Here is a 25362-nt window from a genome sequence, read left to right on the forward strand (position 1 = left end):
AGTGAGAAGACCACAATAAATAGGACATATTTATTGCTACATTACATAAGGATAACTTTCAGTTCAGCATAGTGATGGTGGGAGCAGAGTTCTTTGACAGGAATGGTGTATTTAAAGAAGACAGGAGGCAGTCAGGTGTAAAACACGCCCTAAGCATTGCTAGGCTAAGATGATAAATTGGACTCAATTTTGTTAAAATTAATACACAGGTACGTTAACACAGGAACCTGTGTGGCTTTTATACATTTAAAATGCTTCACATCGGATTATCACTTAATTGGAACCAATTTCCTCCTCAGTGTTTTGTTCCTATCACCTACACCAACCCCTCATTTTTATGTAAAGAGCATTATTAATAACGGTTAAAGCAGCGTGTGCAGGCTTGTCTGTAAAAAAGATGCATGCAGATCAAAGTAAGTGGAAAATTCACACAGGTCAAATCCAATCTCAACCGTGCTACTTACTCCCACAATGACAACAAAAAAAAAGGGGGGAAAAAATCTTCTGGGCTCTTTGAAGAGTTGACTTTGGAAGTGACAGTGAATAAAATCACAGGTTGAAAAGGGAGTTTAAATAGAGGTGAAATTCACATGCGCACAAACACCACATGCATCACACAGATAGGCCAGAACACATCTGCTACAGATCACAGACAGATAAGAGGAGGGAGGATTATTTACTACATATATCCTGAGTGAGTGAACCTTAAAAAAAGAATCTCTCTGGAGGACTGGGTTACATGACTCAGGCGTGTATATATATTTACATATCCATATCTAAAACCTCTCCACTTTATATAAAAATATTAAACGCAAACACGTGGACAACAATAGTTTGTCACAGCTACCGCAGATGATTTATAGGCGGGAGCAGGACGGGCGTAGTGCCAGGTTCCTGCAGCTGCGCTGGGTTTAATTATCTGACCTTCTCGTCGACTGGCTTGCAGGATCCCTGCCGATGGCAAGCGCTAATCAATGTCACCCTCGGCAGTGTGATGATAAGTAGCCATGACACCCTTTATTCCCCCCTTCCCTGTCTCTCTCACTTTGTCTCTCATCACATATCTTCAACTTCTTCTCCTCTAATGTCTCCATCTCATAATTCTAGGTGGTATGCTGGCAGACCTCTCACATTTTAGCTCCCGTGCCCCCTGTAGCTCTTCAGCCTCCTCTCTCTCTCTCCAGCTCTGCCCTTGTTTCCTTTCACTCTCCCTGAAGTCCCCTGCCCCTCCTTCCCATTCCTACTATCTTCAGGTCTCTATACTGCTAGTGTCTGCAGCGTGCCAAAGGCTCAAGGTCTTGTGTAAAAGAACCTTTCCACTTAGTGGGATGTATTTGTATGCCTGGGCTATAATGCTGAGGCTGCGCTGGTACTCTGTTCGAGCAGCACAGAAGTGCTCTCAGCTCCTCATCACTGGCAGACCTTGGTCGTCTTCTATATCTGACTTCTCTGCATACTGGTATATATGTGCTTAGGTGTTAGTACATTAATTTGGAGGGTTGGCTGGGTCAGTGATTAACCTTTCTGTAATTGCCCCCTCCCCCTTACTGTGTCACTAAGTCTCTCAGTGGTGGCTCGTTGTCCTTGAGGTGAACCCAGCTCGGTCAAGGCAGCGCGGCGTCGCTGCAGTGTGTAACAGCTTGTGGCCTCGCATGAAAAGTAATTAGCGAAAGAATAAATCTCCAGTAGATCTCACCATAACATAGTTCACATCTCAAACACAGCTGTTACTTTATAATTTAATCTCGCATCTTATGGCGCATTCTAGCTAAGTTGCATTAAATACAGAAATACACTGGTCTCATATGGAATTTACATGCATCCCTTTAACTTATCAGAATTTAGATTATCATTTAGTTATTCATTCACATCAGCCCGCACCAAAGTCAGCAAAAGTACCACATTGATTGAGGACCTGGGATGTATCAAAGAAAGAAAGCAATCCTCTACCTGACTCAATCCCGGGCAGCAGTATTTTCAGCTTAGCCAAGGGCTGGGTTGCAAGCCAGCAAAGGTCACAGTGACTACTATTGGTCGGTCTTTCTATCCTGTCTCACGCTGTCTAGACAAAGAGTAGAGATTAGCAGCTATAAAGACCATAGTATTAGGTCACTGGAGATTGAAAAGGATGTGAAAAAACATACTACTTTTCTAAGCTTTATAACATCATTTTCTTTTTTGAAGGAAAACATTTCTTACAAGTAGTATCAGTTTAGCAGTGCAGGGTTATTGGCAGGAAAGTAACTAGCATTTCTGCATCAAGCATACTGTTCAGTTCAGACTGGTAGCAAACTTGAGCCCAGTGGTAATCCTGGCAGAATAGCTGATCACAACATCAGACCATATCAGCTGATGACTCAGTTGATACCATTTTACAAGCTGACAAGTCTCACATAGAGCAAACTATTCAAAATGCTTTAGTGTGCATACACTTAGTGTTTGTTTTTCTCTGCAAGCTGCTTTGCAACCCACCTCCAACCTACTATTGCTGTTTTGTTACTGCTCTCTCCAACTCCCCAACTCCACACCTACAAATGAAATGACTGGGAGGTCTCAGACCACAGCCGTCCAGATGATGCACAATTACTGCTAATGGAAATAACAATCAACTTTGAACTGTAGTGGTGCTGATCAAAACAAAATGTTCTTAAAACTCATCAGACCACAAACAACAAATTTGTCATTAAACTAAGAGACAAAAACAAACTGTTTGTTTGATTCTTTCTTTCTTTTCTGCCATTGTCTTCTCATATTTATTAAAGCTTGAATTTTACTGAAGTACCTCAGTCAGTCAGTCCACTTGTCTAGCTATGACAAATTCCAGGCAGCTTATTCCTCATAAAACAACTAAACAATAACGACTCAAATATTCCAATCTAATCAAGTAAAAGGATAGCCCCATGCACTCTTATTTGATCCCTGGCATATCCGCAAATTGTCGATATGTTATTCCCTGTTCCTGTTTAATTTCTCTCTAGGTGTCCCTCATCATCACCTGACTGCTTCTGGGACCACAATCATCATTCTCTGTGCTATCCTGATTATCATTATCATCATCATCATCATAATCATCATCATCATCGCCATCACAAAAAGTCACTGGCATCATCAAATGCTGCATCTCTATCTGGAGTTAATAACTAATCATATCTGTGCCCCTGGCCAGATGAGATAGAGCTGCCTTTCCCTAATCTGTGAATGTGCGTGCGTGCATGTGTGTGTGTGTGTGTGTGTGTGTGTGTGTGTGTGTGTGTGTGTGTGTGTGTGTGTTAGCCACCGAGCCTTAATGGAATCCTCAGGGCTGTGTATGAGCAGACGAGGAGCATTGATGAATGCGTCTGGTCATTGATAGGAGGTGTCTCTGGTATCAACGAAAGACAGAGAGAGGCAGGAAGATGGAAAGATGAGGGTAAGGCCAATTGTATGGATAGAAGAAATGTGAGAAGGGATAAGAGTCAAGGGAAAGAAAGAAACCCAGAAGAGCGCAAGAGACGGACTTCACAATATTGATAGAAATACAAGGGAGGGGAAGCTGCATATTACAGCTGAGTGTTTGCATAAGTGAGATTACAGTCAAGCATACTATTACAGACTAAAGCTTCAAAAACAGACGTAATCACTTCGACGGTGATATTTACAGGCACACACACATGCACAGAAGTACATACACATATTATTTTGTATGCAGACGTATGAGATTCATGCAAATTCACATATGCAGACAGTATATCAACAACCAGTGTCCACACTACAGCGCTTAAAGCCGTAGCTGTAAGTGTGGAAACTCTTGACACCACTTTTCATTTAAAAGACTTCTAATTGGTCAATTGCATACCCCTCATGCTCAATCAGCTGTTGCCTAGCAACTGCAGTCCGGGGAGCAGGAAGAGAGGAGTCGAGAAAAAAAAAAAAGGTTCGGGCAAAGAGTGAGAGGAGAGTAAAAGAGGTGCAGGTGACGGTGGAGGTCGGGGGTAATTCACTGTTTGTGCTTATTTTGCGAGAATGAGAGACAGCTACACGAGGAGGTGAGTGAAGAAAGGGAGGGACAGACGGAGAGAGAGAGAGAAATCACACAGCACATACAGATGGAGCAGAAAGCAAAAGGAAGCAAATGCTGCCAACCAATTCCATATTCGACAGATTCACTTGAACAGGCTCAGTCATGCACAACCACATGTCCAATTTACCAGCTAGAGTGTCAACAAATACTGCACCTGCGAAGCAGTCCTAAGAGTGCTCTCCCGCATGATTCAACGATAACGCTGTCAGCTTACACCTACAGTACACTGTTGTCCCTCACAAGACAAATACCACTGCATTGCCAAACCATGAAAAAAAAAAAAAAACATGCTGGGCAAATATTCTTCACAAAATGATGAAATCCTGTGTAAACTAAAACCTCTGTTGACTTGGCTAGATGTCCGGGTTTCCCTCTTCTTCCCCTCCCAAAACAGACTGAGGCAGAGAGGAAATAAATCAAAAACGCAGCAAACATGAAAATGCTTTCAAACTTCAAACAGCTTTATGCAGGGGTAAATCATAGAAGAGCTAACATATCTGACAAGACACGTGGAGCTAAATCAGCTTTAAATATAGAAACATGGAGGCGGAACTCCATTGATTTATACACTCATAATCTTCTCACAAACATGATTTCAAGTGCAGCACAATATACTTTGATCAGCTGGCACAGTTTGATGGTTACAAAGAAAATAACTTAATCTCAATCTATCAGTGGTCTTTAATTTCTAATTGGCTTGCTCCAGTAGCTTTCTGGTCCATAAACCAATTAATTAACAGTTAACATTTAGACCACAGTTGCAAAATCGATGTCCACCCTCTAGAAAGGATGCCACCCCTCCCATGCACACTCATTACTCTAAATATGTTTGCTGTTTTAGGTCAATTTTAGGGTCCTTGAATTATTTTCCCCTTTTCATTTTTGGTTCTCTTGCAATTTGTTCGCTTCACAAAACATTTGTCCCTAAAAACAAATTCAGCTTGAGTTTTCATCAGCACATAATGCAGCACTCTTTATATAGGTTGGGGCATGTGTCCTGTCCAGGTGGAGATAAGATTAAACTTGCTGCTGGCTGGGACATTCAAATACAGGCATAACTATAAATAGAAATAGGGCGTCCCTCAGGTAAGACCTGTCACACAGTTACTTAGAGTACCACAAAATAACAGGCCAATGACAAAGGCACCATGTTGTGCCGGGACCTACAGCATGTACAGCAGAGTAGCTGCACAGTATGTGTAGAAATGGGTACAGAGACATGTGATCGTCAAAGAGCCACTTGCAACTGGGTCTTTTTCAACAGTCAACTATGCAGCTACTTACAGCAGAGCACCTTGTCATTCATTCAAAACACTAATTAACACAAGTTAAATATAACACAGCACACACAGTAACTACACCTTACTATATATGCAACAACACAGAGCTTGCCTATCTATTAGGCAAACTCTCAGATGCTCATGCAGCCATGCAAAGCACCAAGAATGTGTGAGGTCTGTGTACCCTTCCCTTTTATTCTCTCCCTCATATCCTGCTTCCCTCTGGAGAGGGTCGATGAGAAGAGGCCTAGGTGGGTGGCGGTTATCCCTTAATGACCCGGTTTACTTTGAAAAAGCATTGATCTCAGCCAGAGCTTTAATGCTAACAAAGGAGCTTCAAAACCCATATTAGCACCACCTTAGCAATGCTGCTGCTGCATGGATAATGCGGCAGATGATGTTCTCCTTCATTATGAGTGAAGACTTTGTGACTCTCATTGCGTGTCCTGTGACCACTCATTGGTAAATCCCTGTATAATTTACTTTTTTAAAAAATCCAACAAGACAACAGGAGTGCAATAAATACAAAACAGGAGTTGATTTGGGCTCTAGCAATGCTTTGATAGTGAAAGGAGAACGCAGTGTCCTTCAGATGGCATTCACATAATCAACAGTTGACTGAAATGGAGAACGTGTGTGTGGGAGGAAGGGGAAGAACAACACAGTTGTGAGTGCGTGCACGGTGGTGTATAAATACAGTGTTAAGTTTCTGAATTGTTAGTATAATTCATGACTGTTGAGTGCTAATGAAAGCACACTAAAGGTGATCATATTTATTTGTCAATGTAATGTTAATGCCATCACTGAGTTAGGGTAGTTTCTGAATCTGTTTTCGGAGTATTTGAACTTGCTTCTGGTCCAACACTGAATGTCATATTAGCTTTCTACATTCTTGACAGAAGAACCATCGAGGGGTCATTTTGTCCGCACAAAAATGAATGTAAAACCACTATAGCAGCATGCTGGGTTGCCTAGCAACATGATTGTTTTCACACACTTGTACATGAAAATTGCTATAACATGGGCCAGAGCTAGCTAGATGGGACTGATAAATAAAAATATAGGGCACTGTATTTAGAGAAAAGATGAGTAATTACTACTAATCTCAGGTCAGTTTTAAAATTTAGCCAATCAGCTGTTCCAGCCCTCTGCTTTTATACGGTCTTTATTTTACCACAACTAATCCCTCATGTAATCCAAAATTCATAATGGTCATAATGGTCTTGTTTTGTAATAAATATGTATATATTTTTAAGATGTCTTTGTTGTTACTTACACATCAAGAAATGATGTATTTGCCATTACTGTTGTTGCAGGACTGGTCAAAATGACCATGGCTGGCAATTCTACGAAGTTTGGCAGTTTTACGATGTAACTAGTAATTAGTTCTCAGTTAATATTATATGCTGACCATTTATGAAGTATACATTCAAACTGGTTGTTTTCTACTATTTTGGAAAATAGTAGAAAACATCCAGTGCGCAATGGAAGATACAGTCATGTGAAAAAGGAAGTTTTTGCAGGACTCCATGCATGTGAAAAACTAAGTTCCTTACTGCTACCAAAGGAATCCAGACGGTAAGTAGCAACTAGGTGCCAGTAATAAAATGCACTTGATAAACTGATAATAAGCTAGTATTAGCACATCTATAAACGCAGAAGTTTTGAGAATTTGCTGCTGTGGAAAATTCAGATCAGAATTCACATCATAGAGCTACATTTCAGACTCTAGAGACCTGAGTTAGCATGTTAAAGTTTAAACGTTTATGACAGCATAATTATTTGCCAGGAGAAAGTCTCATCTCTCTAAAAAGAACATGGCAGCATGGAGTAAGCTTGCAGAGTTGCATTTGAGAAAAAAAAACCTACTTTGGACAGCAGTCCAAATTGGAGACGATCGGTCATACTGCACAGCACCACCTTTGTCAAAAACCAAACACAGCATATCAGCACAAAAATGTCATAAAACTGTCAGCACGGTGGTGGAGGGGTGATGATTTTCGCTTGTTTTGCAGCCACAGGAACAGAGCACCTTGCAGTAACTGAGTCAACCATGAACTCCTCTGCATATCAAACTACTCTACAGTCAGAACGTAAGGCTATCTGTCAATCAGCCAAAATTTGGCCAAAACTGAGTCATCTAACATGACAAAGAAGTACAGCAGCAAATCTACACCACAAAGAATTTATGCAGGTTGCTACGATGGCCCAGTCAAAGTCCAGCCCTTAACCTAATTGAAATGCTGTTATGGGACCTGAACTGAAGCAATGTTGAAAGAAGAGTGGGCCAAAATTCCTCCACAATAATGTGAGCGACTAATAAAGTTATATAGAAAACGATTACTTCAAGTTATTGTTGCTAAAGGTGGCTTTAAAAGCTACCAAATCACTGGGAGTTGTACTTAGTTTTTCATAGGACTGCAGAAGCATGTTAGACCAAGAGGATCAAACACATTTTAGTTCATGGCCCCATAAAGTTCAATTTGACCTCAAGTGGGCCAGACAAGTAAAACCACTGGATACAAGCTGACAAGACATGAAAAAAATCTAAAACCATAAGCCTAAAGCCTATTTCCACCCCCAAATTCACAGTCTGTCATGATATATATTCTACAATTTACAGAGCCTAACAGAAAGTCATAAAGTATTCACATGTACATGAGTATTTTACATGTATAGTTACAAAAAAAACTTGTCTAAATCTAAAAATACTATAATCTTTCCTCGTGTTACAAATTCCTTTGCAAAACTATCCAGTGGGCTGAATTTGACCCTTTGAACCAGCTGCTAGTTTAACACCTCTGACTTAACTGTCAGAGTAGAAGGCTCACACCACTAGCGAAACAGAAACATGACCTTTGCCTACATAAATCTAAAACATTTCTGTTTAGTCTTGGCAGCTTTTCTTAGATGAATGAGCACCCACGAGGAAGAGGTTTCTAAAACAATCGTCTGACCACAACAGCGTGATGGATCTGGAATTTTGACACAACTAAAAGCTGATTTTATTAATGAGGTCACATAACCCACAGGCCGCTCTGACAGCAGAATCAGAGTTTAGAGAGAATACATTTATACATATAAATGTAACACCCATGTAAGGTGCAAAAAAAAAGGGTGGCCAATAACAATAAAAACTCAAATAGCCTTGGTGACCTTGACACACAGATTCCCACTGGAATAGGACACGCATTCTCTGACTCAAGGAAATTTGCCAGCACGTGTCTCCCTCCCTCTGGCCACACTCGCTACTTTCCCCAACTCGGCCCATCAACACCAAATCCTGACTGGAATTGGGGCCAGATGTTGATCCCTCCCTTTGAAGAGGTGGAATTGAGAAACTACACAGAAGATGGTGAACTGAGAGTAGAAAAAAAAAACTAGTGTGAGGAAAAGAAACACCAGAATGAAATGAGACAGAGAAAAGGGGGTGATGAAGAGAGGTAAAAAAATTGAGGATGGGGGGAAAAAAAGAGTGGTTCAGTCCAGCCTGAGTTTCATCCACTGGCACTGCTGTCAGAAAGCACTTTTTTTTCATCCCCTGCTTTTTTAGCACACTCCCAAAGGGTAGGAGCTGGACAAATAAAGAAAAGCAGAAGAGGGGTAGAGGATGGAGTGGGAGTCGTGGAATAAATAAAGAGGTTTGGCAAACAGAACAGGGGCTGGTGACATGATTCTGATGGCTAAATGTCTAACATAGGTAGAAGGCAATTCAAAAAGTAAACAATATAAGCGCATGGTGATGAAAAAACAACATGAAATAAAAAAGAGGGGACTGAATGTGAGAAAACCTTATACCTGTGGGTGCAGGAGAGTGTGTGCGAGAGTGTTCGTTAAGTCTGTGTCTGTGAGGGGGACTCTCAGTCAAGTGAAAAAGAAAGAAAGAAGGTGGGTGGACAAAACAGCCAGGTCAAAGAAAGGGTTGTTTCATCTCTCGGCTTAAAAATACAGAATCTGGATATAAACGCATTAAGTATTAACCTCTCTACTTGATATTCATATGAATGAATAATTTAATGCAATTACTATCACATGGGGGTGATGGATGCAACATGTCACATTAATACAGCATATGCAGTCAAATGCAATGGAGCGAAATAATGGGGACAAATGTCAAGAATGAAGAGTGAAATGATTCAGCAGGACAAGTGGCAGGCAGTAGCGATGCAAACAGCACAGCAAAAACTGCCAGGACTGCTTTGCAGAGTGACTCTAAAGAGTGGAGTCACATTGATAGCAGGTGCCTGCTGTCAGACTGGTCTGATGTCATTATTAATAGAAATTACAACAGATGCAAAAACCAGCCTTCTTATTTGTTGCCCACAGCGTGACTGTTGTCTGCGGTTACTTTTCCTGTCTTTTTTTTTTAGAAATGATGTTAACAAAAGTGGTTTTTTTCTCCATCTTTTAAAAATAGCATTTTTAAGTATTACAAGAACAGATGGCATTTTACAGCCTCCCGCCAAGAGAAATGGCTGTGTAATCTGAGTAATTGCCTTACTTAAGATGTATCTTCATAGCACAATTTTTTTTTAAAACAGCGCTCAAATGCATTTATGTTACGGGCAAATAATGAAGACCTTAGCAGCGTCCTTTAGCCTCTGGTCGGATTAGTTGTGCATCTTAACCCTCGCCGCTTTTGTCTGAACCTGGCAGTGAAGGCCCTGTCTCGATTTCCATTGCTGATAATGAGGGCTCCCATTTAAGCTAATCAGCATCATGTCATCGCTGCATAAAGATGAATATTTCCACATTAAATGCTAGTGGTGAGTCATACTTTGGCTTGCTACTCCGATGATATGATACTGGGACCAGGTGAGTGCATTGACAAAGCACCGGCATAAAAGTCCCTCCACCCCCCTTTCTCTCTTTCTCTCCTCGTCTTGCTGCATACAGGTGGGGGCAGCAGAGGCAGAGAAGCAGAGGTAAACTCTGAGAGAACTTCTGGAAGAAAATCCGCATGCATGAATATGTATGTGTTGATAAATCTGTTCTGCTTCGATCAGCCATTGACGATCTATCAGCCTTGGGCATGTATTTCTGTGTGGATGCTTAAAGTTTTCCCAGCATGCGTTGTCATGCTGAGACGGGTGCCTCAACCCGTTATTTTTGTCTCATGAATCAACAGTGCCGCTCTCTGCGTTATGGATGTCAGGAACCATGGCCGTTGCCATGGTGATGCCACACTGCAATATTCTTTTGCAGCTCTCCTGCCCGCTGATGCTTGCAGCAGCTTCCAGGCTGCAAAAAAAATAAATAAAAAAATACACGACAGAGGAGGGAGGGGAAGAAAGAGAGGAGAGGAGAGTAGAGGGGGTCTGCGGCAGGATTCACCAGAATGCTAATCATCCTTTCTTGACAGTTTGTCCTTCATTATGCGGGGGGAGGGTGGGGGGGGGGGGCAATACCCTGGATCCACAAGAGTGGATATTAATGCATCCGTAAACACACATCCGTGCATGACTTGCCACATTCCACACGTGTGTACACTGACACTACAGCATGTGTCAGTACTGCAGGGCTTAATTTCTAGCAGCCAGCAGCTGCTGAAACATCCATGCCATTAAGGAATGGACAATTATTAACGAGCCACAGAAGGGAGTTTAATTGCTCACTGCAGCCCAACAATTCCATCAGCATTCCCAGGATATTTGGGGGAGCGGTCAGAAGGATTCCTGCTTTCAGTACATTAAGCTCTCTGAGAAAAGAAGGATGTGGATAATATTCTCTGAGCTGTCATGATTTTAGGTTCACTCAGTGAAGAGGGAGGGCTGTAATTATCATCTTAGTCCATCTACATTCCACTTTGTTTTGTTTTGTTTTGTGCTTTTCTTTATTCAGCATGTGAGTCTTTATTTCATAGTATAGTATATAGTGAAAGCAGAGGTAGATTGCTTATAGTATCAAGGTCAAAAGTCATTTTTTGGGAAAGCACCATCATCCATGTAGTGCAATTAAAACTACAGGCTAGTGGAGCCATAAAATATGACTGGGGGGTGTGAGGTTACTCTCCTCCCATTTGAAAGACTTAAAGACTTAACTCCCCGCACGATCTTTGGCTCTTCTTTACTTTTATTTGGGAGGGTATTAAATCAGTGATGTTTTATGAAGCGTTCCACAAGGATCTATTGTCAGCCTCTTTAGTTTCATCTTCTTGTTAATGCTAATAAAGGATGCAAAGGGGAATGGCCCAGTTTTGTGAATGGTAGCTCATTAAGCTTAGCTTGCTAGATTCAGCAATGGGATTAGCCCTGCGGAACAGAATTTTTCCAAGTTGCCCATGTACATCGCAAGCCCAATCATTTTATCCAAAATCTGCGATAGCCGCTGACTTTGGCCACACACTCACTTTGACTGTGTCTATTAAATTAAAAGAAGAAAAAGAAAAACTGAATACGCTTGTTGTTTAGACAGCAAAGACAGCCTCCGGTGAAGTGGTACAAACAGCAAAACTGGCAAACTAGGTAGCACTGTGACAGTTCAATAACACTGCACTGACATACAGTGTATCCTTGGATACAGCAGGTGGGTACAGCTTAGCGAACCCAAGGTCAACTCCAATTCTCCACAGAGGTGAAATGTGAGGGGGTGTAGGGGAGTTTCTGACAAAGACAGAGCGAGAAAGAGAGAGGGAATGAAAAAAAAAGAAAACGAAAAAGAGTGTTGGCCAAGCATGATGCGGTAGTTCACAGGAAACTGGGTAACTAATGGTCCTTCTCTTTGAGCCATTTACTGTTAGTGAGTCAGTCACTGGCTCCTGAGCTCCATGGAGACCGTTTACCACGGTCCTATTCCCCATCCCCTCAAACAGTCAGACTTAATCTACCTGAAGTTTCAGATCAGAAACAACACACACAAACACACACACACACACACACACACACACACACACACACACACACACACACACACACACGCGTGTGTGCACACACACCGGACTACAACTGCAGGAGATAATGTAATAGTACTGGGGAGAAAATGAAATATGATGGGATCACTCTGCATTATTTATTATTATCTTCTTTTTACTCGTCTTTCATTTTCATTGGATACTTGTAGATCACAACACCAACTGTTCCAACACCTCACTGAACCCAGTGGAAACGCTGAGTTATTTATTGCAGTGCTTATGCCATTATGTACATGGCTTAAAACCCATCTGCCTCTGTTTATAAAGCAATATTCTCTGTTAGTTTCGCTTCAAAATTATTGTTACAACCACAGCTATTGATGAGTTATCGCTATCTCCTAGCCTCTCTTTGCTTCTTGTCTACTTTCAGTTTATTTGGGTTGCCTTCTGGTTTGTGGTCCCACGTGGTAGGACCACAAACCTGGAGGCCCAGGGTGCAGATGAGCTCCAGGCTGTCTCTTCCCTCAGCTGAGCCCCAAGGGTCCACTGGTGCCGGTGTTTGAAATCTGGCAGGCAAGGCAGGTTTGTGGACCCTATGCCTCAGCCCAGGCATGCAGATTCATAACCTCAGGGGAAATGCAGACTCCAGCACTCAGTGGTTTATATATATTCACAACCCTCCCCTGGCCGGGACATAAAGTCTGAGACTACTCCATAAGGAGTCAGCTGCCCATGCTGATAACATTCACAAATACTAAGCAAGGCTTTGTTTCCCTCTTTCAGCAGGCTTAAATATATAAGTGGCTATATAACACAAAAGAAATACAGCTTTCTCTAGAGTTGTATAAATACCTTTCATTGTAGATCAGAAGTAGTCAGAAAATGCAAATAATTCTGCCAATATAATTTAAATTTTTTCATCAGGGTTCGCAGACTGGAATCTTTTTATCGAGGACTCAGAGAGAGAGAGGCTCTCTGACCTGCTACTCTTTGATAAGCGCTATTTATCACTTCACAAGATTTTCATCTAATTGAAGAAAGTCAAAATTGGGTGCAAGGTATCTTTCCACCCCCACAGGACCTTGGCAACAAGCTAGCAAACAAGAAGAAAATCTATTCAGGATGATCAAAAGAAGTCTCCAAAAACACACCCGGATTTTCACCGCACCAGCCTTCTGGCAACCTCTGTTTAGCAGCAGGGTCAATGAGTATGCAGCTAATGCTGTCAGTTTCTGAGGATTCCTAGGATGAAGTTAGCCATCTTGTGGCCTGCATACAGAACTCTGTGGAACTCATTGCTCATTAGATGAAATGTCACCTTCGTACTATCCGTGATCTCCTGTTTGTCATTTGAAAGAAGCAACAGTAAAGTAAATGTAATCACGCTGTTCCACTGAGTTTTTAGCCAACACATAAAGAGAATAATACACTGTAGCATTAATGCAAAGCAGATTTTTTTTAAATAGTGTTTTCAATTCAACATACCTGGGACCTGTAGTACTACGCAGGTTCAGAATATCTAAGATATCTTTCTGCCATCTGGGTTCACTTAAGCTAACAATAGCTGTCACCTACTGTATGTGATGGTGGTGATAAACTCAATAATAATAACAGAGCTTCACAATCTATCTAGGAAGATGGTTGGTGGTATGTTTTAGGAAGACTGTGCAAGTTAATCAAGCAATAATATTAGGACAAAATTAGTAATCCAACTTCAGTTGTTCCTTTGAATTAACAGGGTATGTTGTTTGAAAGCCTTTTTCCTTCAGCTGCAGCCTGGAGAACCTCGTGCAAATTGTTAGTGCAAAGTGTTTGTGCCCAACATTCTGTGTATGTGTCTGATATATTTGATTAGGTTAACAGACTCAGTTAAACCAGTGACTTTTATAATCATCTATATGTTATTGTTTTATCATCTATTTCGAGACTATCGGCATTGATATTTGCAGATATTCTCAAAAACAACAACAACATGTACAGCTTGAAGTGTCCCTGGCTAAAGTTTCATGTGGAGCAAAGTGAGCAGATGTACTCAAACAATTAGCTTTCCTAAACCACAGCTGCTGTATACTTCATTAATAAATCACTATTATAGCCAGATCCTTTCGCCAGTGGCTCTTCACTGCACCAATGATAAAAAAAAATGGGCACTCCTACTGACTTCAGGCAGTATGCTCAACACAGAAATATGAAATAAAAAATAAATCACCCAATTCAACCAAAGCGACTAATACCTCTGAGTATAGAAATATTCACTTGCCTTGCTAATGTGTGGATTCCCTTAATACCACTGATAGTTATGTGCTAATATGCTATGCCTAACTGAAAACACACTTCACACATCATCAACCTCTAATGCCAGAGCTACAGTATGTTCAATTGAGCCAATTGCGCGCAAAGCTAGACTAATCCTGCACCAATCTCGGAAAATCTGAGTCTCTTTACAGTCACAGTATACTGTAGCAGTTTTAATTTCTGCTCTCCGCCATGCCAACTCTCCAGCGAAGATGAAACGATGCCAAGTGCCTCTTTTCCAATGGAGCTTGCCAAAGTCTCCCATTCAAGCTGGCAAATGTCCGGCCACAGGATGGGCACAGGAGGCAGCAATGGCTAACATCCTGACCCAAAAATAACAGGCACAACAAAGATGCTCATGCAGGAGCCTATAGCAGACATTTTGTTTTGTTAAACTCAAAACACCCAGGCATATTTAGCAAGACTTTGTGTCACCAAGACTCCCCACCAGCTAAGGTAAGCTTCATTACCAAAAGCACTGTAAGTGACCACCAGTTTAGACAAGATAACTGACCTCCAGGCTGTATTCCTCCACAGTCCTCCTAAGTGGGTCCACAATCTGCCAGCAGATGAGGATGCACAAGTCGATTAGCAGCATCCCGCCAACGATAATCAACAGCTTCTGGTCCTTTATGATCTGAAGAGGGAAGAGAAAATTAGGTGCTTTTATTAGCTAAATAGCCCACACCTGCTAATGTTATGTGATAATGCAAGTATCTGTAGTGTCATTTCAGACAGCATTTCTTATTGACCACACTAATTATGTGAAGTGAGTTATTCACATCCCATCTGAGGTCCTAGACCCCTGCTGTTCTCATTTTAACCATCTAATCAGGGTCTGGTAACAATGTATTTAACTGCAAATGACCACCTGCTGGGATCGGAATCCAGCCAGGCCTGTGAGTCCAAAAGACCAAGGCCTGGTTCAACATTTGATAAAGACACATGTAGTATATTTTGCAGACTGTAATCATCCCGGGGCTGTAAACCACGAGTGGACATTCAGTTGTGTCAGTACTATGCCACCAACAGGCAACAGTTTTGTTACCTTGTGGTGAGAGAATGTGGAAAAAATCCACCAAACAAGAGCCACTGCTGTCAACCACAAAAGCTCCTCTTTTGTACCCTGAACTTTAGAGGGATGAAAGCCATGACCTGTTTGTGATCTTTATTTATAATAGCGTTTGACTGTCTGGAACCGCAGATCAAAGGAAAGGTCAGGGGATGCAGGCTGGGCTGTGTTTGGAGAGTATCACATAGCCCAGATGCAACTCAGCAGTGTTGTGCAGGTCTCCACCCATAAGTGGGCCCAGGATGAGATAAATAAGGGGACTGTGTTTTTTGATCTGCCATCTTTTGATGCAGTGCTTTTGAACAGAGGTGTTCTGTTATTGTTTATCACATTGCTTCGGGCCATTTAGGACAACATGAAGAACAAAACCAAACAGATATTACATATACTGATTAAAATTCTATAAATTTAACAAGTAATTAGACATGTTATATTTCTGAGAAGTGTACTCTACCCTACACCATCTGCTAAACTGTGATATGTTACTCTGCCAACTCAGTAATTAATCTAAATTACCTGAAGTGTTGTCTGTTTTCTTTCCACCAGTCACACCAGTAAGGCTCCAGTGTGGCTGTTGTTACTAATTTGAGGGAAAAGCCTAAATCACTTAGAGCCACCACAGAGCTGTTCTTAAAATGATCATTTTTGTTGATTTTTCAGTATGATTTTTATGTTGCATCCACATCTGCATTGTGTTGTGATGTTACTTTCCCGAACTTTAGAGAAAATCTGTCTACAGGTAGATGGATATATAAACATACATTATATTGCTGAAAAGTGCCTCTGTGGCACTTCCATGACTGTATCCTGATTGGTTTGTTACTTTCTTGGCAAAAGATGTCTAAAGACTGACATTTTTATTTCTCCATCTACATGAGTTGTGAGTCCATGGTACTGGGGACATCGATGGTTCCTTCTCTTTTTTTAAAGTCATGTTTAGAGTACCAACATCTGACAGCACTGCTAGTTATCATGACATTTTCCATGCAATCTACCTCAGTAACACTACAGTAAAGTGAGGGCTGTCTTTGCAACTAGGAAAAATTGCAGGTTACCTTGGTGATTACATTGCATTTTTTCTCATTTGGCAACTGGTTGCAAGTAGCTGTGGTAACCAAAGGTTGAGTGTGCAACACCTTCAGTCCCTGGGTGTCAGCTTTTGATTAAAGGTGTTAGCACAGATCGCATGTTGGGAGGCAACCTGTGACTCAGATGGACTGGCAGAGGTTACAAATAACTGCTCTACAAATGCAGACAGTCGACAAAAGCAGCATAGTCGACTCGACTCAACTAGTTGAGGTGCTAGTTGGTTATATTCTTATTGTACTCTTAGAAGAAGGCAGGGCTGCTAGGCGCCTATACCATTTTGCCATCCTGCAGCAACTGTGTCAGTATTTGTGGAGGAATTATTGAATTTCTGTTCAATATTGAGAAATCTACAAGGTCTACAATGGACTCTGAACAGAAGCAGTTAATGTGAATTTCTTTGTCTGTAAACTGCAACAAATTTACAGTTTTCATTGATTTGTCACAGTTAATTGCTGCATTTTCACAAACAGATTGCATGTAACCACCTTGAGCTCATTTAATCACAAGCAGACTGATTCTTTGTTATTGCTGTTTCATCTTAAAACACCAAATTTGCTTTGATTTGGCAACTGACTCCAAGTGGACACAGGACCAGTCTCTGTCCATGCAGCAGTCACTTCAAAGGCATCAAGACTCCAAGCCAATTGCACATGGCCACAATACTTTTGCTTGTGCCGCATTGTTTTAGCGACTGTAGGACATTTTGCCTCAGAGCTAATTAAAATTTACAGTGTTACTGATATGATTGATATGAGACCCTGAAAGTCAATGAATTACTTAAAAACTATCAATAATTTCGGATACAGAGATGAGATTTGGTTAGGACCAAATAAATCACAGTCTACACTTATCTACACGTCAGACTTGAGGAGCTGATCATGCACAGAGTCACAGTTTTACAGTTAAAATATTTGTTGCATGACTTCCATCCTCCATTTTTGCTTTTTTCTTGACACCACTGTTTTCCCGTTGTTATTAAATTAAGAAAACAATATTTGCAGCAGTGATTTTGTGCATTGTATCTTTCATGTATGTTTATTAGTTAGGATGTAATCCAATTAATCGCTTAAATAATGATCAAAACACGGAAGCAGTAAAAACATTAACAACAAGAATGATGTTTATCCCTCCGTCCGCGTGGTTGTAGTTAGATAAATTATCGTCACGCACTGACAGAACTGTCCAACATTTAATGTTTAATCTCTACTTTTAGGTTTTAAATGCACAGGGCAAATCACACACATATGTGTGTGTGGCTCGTACACAGGGGGACTTTTGTGAGAACATACTGTATGCTTATCTGTGTTTATGTGTTTGGAATAATAGGACATTGATTGACTCTCCTCTCTCTGCATCGTCTGTGGCGCTGAGCTTTTAAAGAAGTGAACAAGTGCCGGCTACAGCCCACCAAGTGGAACCTTTATTGAGCTCACCCTTGATTTACAATCCCTGCTCTCCTACAGAGAAAAAAAAAAAGATGGAGGGGAGGATAGGGGAAGAAGTGAGGGATGCAGTTCCAATCCCACAGTTTGAAGAAAAGATGTGTTTGTCCCTCCCCTGACAGCAGTTGGCAGACATTTCAGGACACCACCAGCAACTATCACTCTAGTGAAGCCAAAGCCCCTGCACTCAATCAGTGTGGGTGAAGTAGGATGTGTGTGTGTGTCCTGCTCACACAAACCCAGGCCTTGAACCATCAGAAACACACCCTGAGGGTTAAGGGCTGAAGTACGCAGCAGGCCTGAATACTACTTCTGGAGAAACATTTGTTATGTCTCTGTTAGCAAGGGAAAGAGAATGAGAGGATGGGAACGGAGCAAAACAATTGGCTGTGAAAGGTCAGAGAGGAAAAAACTCTTTTGTTTTCATTAAATGATCACTTTGAAAAAGACAGTGAATTACAGAAATGTAAAAGGCCAGGACCAAAGTCACACATTACAAAAAATGATTATAAATGTGTTGTGACTGAACTGCAGTGGAAACTCAAACTAAACTGGGCCTCAGTTCTTGGATTCTCTTTATCTTAATCTATCATTCGCCCTCTTTTCTCGGCGTTCCCTTTTCTTTTCATAGAGTCCAACCTACATTTTTTTTGCCATTTGGGCCAAGTTGTTTGTCATGTCCCTTTCTCTGCCACGCTTTGCCTTTCCCCTTCTGTCTCTCCCTTCTGCCACTATTTCCCTGCATCCCTCCAACCTCTTCCACTCTTCGATCCTTCCTCTTTCCTCCTTCTCTTCCTGCTTTCTCTCTGGCAGGCCACCCACACGTCCTCCAATATGCAAGAGGGTGAGAGAAAGGGAGAGAGAAACAGAGGGGAGAGCGAGGTCTATAAATACAAAAAGGCCAAGCAGAGTTGCAACACTTGGTGAGCTCGACACCGCTTTTATATAACTGGGCCAGCGAAGCAGATTGTGTTAGATGTTTAAAAAGCCATTTGTATTTCTAGATCCTTTTTCTCACAGAGAAGATTCTAAAAGCAGGTGTCATGGGGCTGCCAGTCTTTCAGTTTGTAAAAAGCACGAGTCTGAATACAATCACCCACACACCAGCGATGGGGTTATAAAAGGCATGCGAAGCCTCCTGGAAAAGACTGTCATGTGCCAACAGAGACGACTGTTGTTGTATGAACCGGCAGTTATGCCATCCAACAGATGTAGGTAATGCCATGAAAAATATAAGGTTAAAAACCTCGAGAAAGCATATGGCTGTTTAAGTGGAAAGCTGCAGATTTGTTTGATATAAACAAATTTGAATATAAATGAAAAATCAAGTCACACTTTTAAGGAGGAGGAAGCATTAGTGCAAATCTACGAAGCAGGAGTGTGTAGGTGCTTCAATCGCATCAAAAAAATGAGAAGATATAGACTGGATGGAGTGGTGACGAGTCCTTCCCTGCCTTTTGGCCTGTGGTAACTGGGATAGGCACCAGACCACCCTACAACCCTAAGGTGGATAACCAGCTAAAGCGATTAAGAAAATGGATTAGGTTAGACCCACTGAGTTACCTTTATAAAAATGTTCCAAAAAATCCGAATATTTTTCAATACCTTCTTCTTCATCTTCACATTTTTGAAGATGGCGTGTACCCTCCAGGTCTTGGCAAACATGGCTCCGAAAGCTGTTGTGTATCCAACAATGAGGATCCACGTCCGAACCTATCAGAACAACAGTGAGACATGAAATTGTGTCATGTCGTAAACTGGTGATCAAGGCTGGAAACAACATCTGATCTGACAGCTATTTGCATTTTTCTCCAGAAGTTCATTCAAAGTAGCATTGTGAAGCATTCTAAAAATAAGGCGCTGTCAGATTTATTTCCCATCTCTGGAGCTCTGGGAGAACATCCTGGACTATGAAGCTGTCACACTCCTGAGCGCATTTCAATTTTAATGAAAAACAAAATGTAGACCTCTTACTTCCACCGCACAAATGGCACCGCTGATGTGTTTTTAAAGCTTCAAGTGCGACTATAACTGAGAAAATCCTAATATAGCCACAGAGACCCTGTGTGCACGATTTCATGTTTTGTATTTGATTACTGTATACGGTACACATTTTCTTTTTACCTGTGTATCTGTGTACAAGCTCTATATATCTACATACACATATGAGAAAGCAACAAAACGTGGCACAGCAGTAAAGAAAAGAAGAAGACAGCGAAAAAACAATTATGCAATTTGTTCTCAAAGCAACCAGCAGATATTGATCGGTAGCGGTGAATGGATAAACCTCTGTGCTCCTCTGCTGCAGAACCTGAAGTCTGAAGTGACAAACTCTGTTGTGGCTCTGCAGCAGAGCTTGAACCAGGTGACAGAAGTTCAAGACGTGCTCTGCCTAACACCTCTTTGGTACCCATGTGGATATTTGTGTCTCTATATCTGAACGGGGTGGGTGTCTCAGTGGAAACCAGTTATCACTGTAATCAAAACTCTTTAATTAATCCAGTATCTACACAGTCACACAGTAATGCTACCTGAGGGGAGATACTTAATATGCAGCATGCTTACAAAAGGCCTGCAGAGAAAGATTCTGTTTCACACAGTCACATGTGAATACGATTCATTTCTTGGTAGTGCTTTCCATTCTTTAGAAACTGTAATATGACATAAGATTCTGGGGTTGAGAAGCGACCCAGCAAAGACTTCTGTCCGGCCCATATGTTTTACCATTTTTCCTACAGATAAAGCCCATTCATACTACACCAAAATAACTAAGCGCCTGATAAAGAGTTACATGATAGAAAAGTTTTTCACTATATACTATTTTTTAAAATCCACAGTAAAACAAAAAGAATAAATGAAATAAAATAAATTCTGTAAAATAACAAAAACTTTCTGTTTTATTATTATACGCCAGTCAGTGAGCTACAAGAACTTTTTGCAAATTTAAGCCCAAACAGTCACGCTGACAGCTGTCTTCCATTTACGGCGGCAGCGTTTTGTTATCATGGAGAAACACTGCGATGATATATCTTATATTAAAATATCTGAGGTATTCAATAAAAAGTTAAATCCTTTTTCACAAGGAGAGTTTCACTTAAGATTAAAGTGGGCTGTATGAGTTTGACATTACTGACATAAGATGAGAGCAAACATGACCAGAAGGGAATTTCATATTTGTATACACATATTCAGATAAGATGTGTACACTGATTACTAATTAGGAAAGAAAGTATAGAATAATAACATCATCCAACTGTATACTAGTGGGAAAAAAAAGAAATTCAAGACCATATTTTAACATTTACACAATTTGTAGACCAATAAGGCATTTGGTAATAAAGGTTTTGCCTCCTCTGGACACGATTGAGTCCATTTCTTTATTAAAAACCAATCAACTGGAACCAACGAGTGCTCACAGAATATGTTTGGTTTTTCTAACAGATTAGAATAATATGCTGATGAATTGATTTAAAACAAAGACATAAAGCTTGCATCTCCTTTTTGACTTATAAAATATACTTGGGTGGTGTTTTCTTCTCCTTTTTAATTGAGGTTTAATTGAAGTTTTAAATTCTTGCCTTTATTCATTATTTTATTTATAGGAGAAGACTCTTAAGAGGACTCACGGTGCAGAGGGTCTCAAACTCTTTGTCAGAAACAAAACCTCCGTCCAGACCAAACAAGAAGATAGATGCATAGGACAGCATGCCTCCCAGGATGATCAGGTTGTTCATGTAGGGACTGGACATCTTGATTAATCTGAAAAGAAAAGAATAAAGGATTAGAGGAGATTCAAATGATGATAGAGTAAAGTATAATCTTATACAAAGTGAGAGCTGTTAAATAATAGTATTTCTCCAGAAATAGTTCATCATTATGCTCATGCTTCATCATTTTTTGATTTCAATACCATTCAGTCTCCTCAGACTCTTCTACCACTACTTCTCTCTTCCCACTAGCCCATAATTTATCTTCTTCCTTCCACTGTACATTGACAAATTTCACCTTCGCTGGCTAGTTGTACAACTGGTGCTAACCTGTGATTCCGATTCTTGATGTTGAAGAACAGGAAGGCCCCGGCCATAAGCATTCCCAGTATGGTGATGGTGGACAGGATGCTGTAGAGTGGCACGTTGATGTGGCGCCTCTGCAGACGCACAAACGTCCGATCCTTCGGTGGCTCTACACCTACAAGAAACAAGGTTTGTGACGCAAGAAAAACCGTTATTTTAACATAGTAAAGCATAAAATAAAACTGTGTGCTAGATTAGTCTACTAGTCTTAACTTCGAATCTTCCAATGAACAGTGACGCTGCAGCAGCATCGGTTATTTTTGGAGATAATTTCCTGGTCCCCCAGTTTCCACCAGTTAAGTGTCTCTATGATAATGACTCTTAGGATCCTGCACTTTCTTTTCAGGTTTTTTTTTTTTTTGCTGTATTTTTCTATCTCCAGTATGCCAATCGATCGCAATAGCATCATCTTACATATTTCCACTTACTGTGGTCAGCGATGTGGAAACAAGCTTTTTAGAAGCTACAGTCTTAGACTTTCTGTATGTGGAGAAAGGCTAAGAAAATGGGGTTGAGCATCGAGCAAATTACAAAGTATGTCAACACAGGGAAACATGGGAGGGGTTGAAGAAATGTACTGGTAAATAATTTAGCTGCGAGAGAACAGTTTAGGGAGGTGAGTCCCTCCACTGAGTGGTGTTGTCTGAGTGGGTCTGTATATTTATGTGTGTTGGAAAGAGCTGCTAAGTTTTCAGTCTTTACTGAAACATCCTGATTAAAAAAAAATTGGAATAATCAACAGATTTTCTTTAGTGAGTTTTAGATTCCTCGGCCGTTGCTCACACAGCCACATACCTTGGAACCTGATGGAGTTGTTGATGAGGTCCAGCACATCAGCAATTGCATTGTATTCACCGACTTTCGCTTCCTGTCCCTCTGTTGAAATAGAAAAAAAGCACAGATATTTAGGCATTAACATAAATATATGTAAATAAACTCTCCAAGCGTCATATAAAAATGCATACAGTTAAATCCAGTTTTGAAAGCTTGCAGCTCTATCTGACACTGACACTGCAGGTTCACAATGACAGTACGCTAATGTTTACCAAGTAATTTTACTCATGTTAACAGTCTTAGTTTAGCTTGACAATGTGCTAAGGCTTCCTCTTTAGCACTGTAAAATTTACAGCTGAGACTGATAAGAGAACTAGTAATTGCTCAGGAAACCAAAACATTACATGGCCTGATGATGGTGCAAAAGGAAAGGAGACATTCACTCGAATGCAAAGACCACGGACAGAAAATCAATGTCTGTGTTAAATACATTAACAATCCATTTAGTTTAATTCTCACTGTTTTGGTCTAATAAAAGTCACCTGGAGGTCAAAGTCACTGAGGCTCTGTGGGAATCTTTTCATTATTTTTTGTTTCATTCCAATACATCAAGTAGATGTTCAGATATCACAGCAATTCATCCATGACCTTCCGACTAACTCAGCAGGCAAACTGTCATCGCCATCCCTCAAACCATATTGTTAGTATTACATTAATTGGTTAGATCAATTAATGTGTAATCATTCAGGTAGTCGCATTAAAATCCATCAGAACTGTGTTTTGGTCAGTGTTACTTTTGTTTGATGTTTGACCTTTACTGTGGCGAATGATTTATTCTTCAGTCCTTGCCACTTTTTTGGGCAGTTATTGTGGAGCATTAGTTAAAGTCACTGTAATTTCAATGGTCAGCAGAACATAAAAACTGCATGCCTTTGCTGCTGCAGACACACTTTTCAATTCAGCATTCTGTGTCTTTGATTTATTGTGCCTGAAAGAAGAAGCAGAAGTGTAGAAGGCCTGCTTCAACAGACAACTTCAGTGAAGTCTGATATGGAAACTTGAATCTTGCTTTGTACATACACTGAGAATCCAGTAGCTAAAGTTAGCTGAATGCAGTGACACATATCCGTTTTCATTCATCTACAGAGGTAGGACGACATTTCATTTTTTTAATCGGACTCATTTATGAACAAAAAAAGAGACAAATTATTAGTCCCAGTAGAATATTTTATAGATCTTTGCAGACGTCTGGATGGGTTCTTTAAGCACCATGCTGGGTTTATAAAATGTTGGACCAAGTGTTTCACATTTGGAGAAAATGAGATAGAGGAACAAATAAAATTCACACATTAATCTGACATAGTGAATAACCCAGCTTTAAGCTCTATCGCTACACACAGTAATACAACCTCAAAGAGAGCTTTAAACCCCAAGATTTTCCAAGGGCCATTAGTGATTTAACAAAATATCCATAACACTAAATTTTAAGACACTCAGCATGATTACCTACATTTAAAATTCTCAAACGGCAGCTTTCATTTGCACCCTAAAATGGCCAGAAAGTGTTCTTACTCTTTTATATAGTCTTAATTCCTTGTGTATTTTACGTCAGTGAAACTTGGAGTTTCATGGAAAGCAGATACTTTAGAATCCAGTCAGCAAACAAAGAAATAAAAACCTGACAAATGCAGCAAAAAGCATACTTCAAAGGGTAGTTATATCTATCTCTTACTTATTTTAGAGCAAACATAATTATACTTTGTTTTTTTTTATTACAATATCAGGTTGCTTTAGTGTTTTCTGGTTACATTCAGGGGATAGTAAACTGCAGTAACTCCACCCCGTAAGCACCATCAGCCTCAACGGAGCTGTGCTCAAACACAGCTATTTCAGAGTTTACAGTTTTCTCTTTTAGAAGCAACGATGAGTCTCTCAGGTGTGACACAGGAGGAAGCGTAACCTTGTCAGACAGACCTGGGTACTCACTCATAAAGATTACTCAGATTACACAAGGGAGGATTGAATAAGGGGACACAGAGAAGGGACAGATTATCCAGATCTTTTTTTTTCTTTGTAAGTACTACAAACAACCTGCAATTTCTCGTGTTGCAGATGTCAAATCTCTCTGATCCTCGCTGCTATCACTCTTGCAGGCCCACTGAACTCTTCCGCAGCAATGCCCTTGACTGGAAAATGACAAACATCACCTACTGCAGCATCACAGGGCTCTTTTTTCTCTCTGAATGACCTCAAGTGACCTGAAGTTTTCCCATCAAACCGTCAGCGATTGTTGAAAATGACTTTTTGACAATTTTACAGTACAGTAAATGTGCTTAGGCAATAAGATTTGCATTACTCAACCCTCTCACAGTGACTCAGGGCCACTGACTAATTTCTCTTGACTGCGTCCTAAACAGCAGAAGGGAC

At 40.6% G+C, this 25362-nt stretch overlaps 1 protein-coding gene across 1 annotated transcript in view; it reads right to left on the reverse strand.

Annotated features, from left to right (window-relative positions):
- Nucleotides 1-25362, reverse strand: part of gabbr2 (gamma-aminobutyric acid (GABA) B receptor, 2) — a 176769-nt gene that overhangs the window by 34611 nt on the left and 116796 nt on the right. Inside the window, exons 9-13 of the mRNA XM_031729443.2 lie at nucleotides 22957-23037; nucleotides 22126-22276; nucleotides 21715-21847; nucleotides 19694-19801; nucleotides 15000-15122 (exon numbers count right to left, since the gene is read on the reverse strand). Of these exons, the coding sequence (XP_031585303.1) occupies nucleotides 15000-15122; nucleotides 19694-19801; nucleotides 21715-21847; nucleotides 22126-22276; nucleotides 22957-23037 (596 nt within the window). The remainder of the gene's footprint in view (nucleotides 1-14999; nucleotides 15123-19693; nucleotides 19802-21714; nucleotides 21848-22125; nucleotides 22277-22956; nucleotides 23038-25362) is intronic.

Source organism: Oreochromis aureus, linkage group 22 (assembly GCF_013358895.1).
Source record: "Oreochromis aureus strain Israel breed Guangdong linkage group 22, ZZ_aureus, whole genome shotgun sequence".
Classification (NCBI taxonomy): Eukaryota; Metazoa; Chordata; class Actinopteri; order Cichliformes; family Cichlidae; genus Oreochromis; species Oreochromis aureus.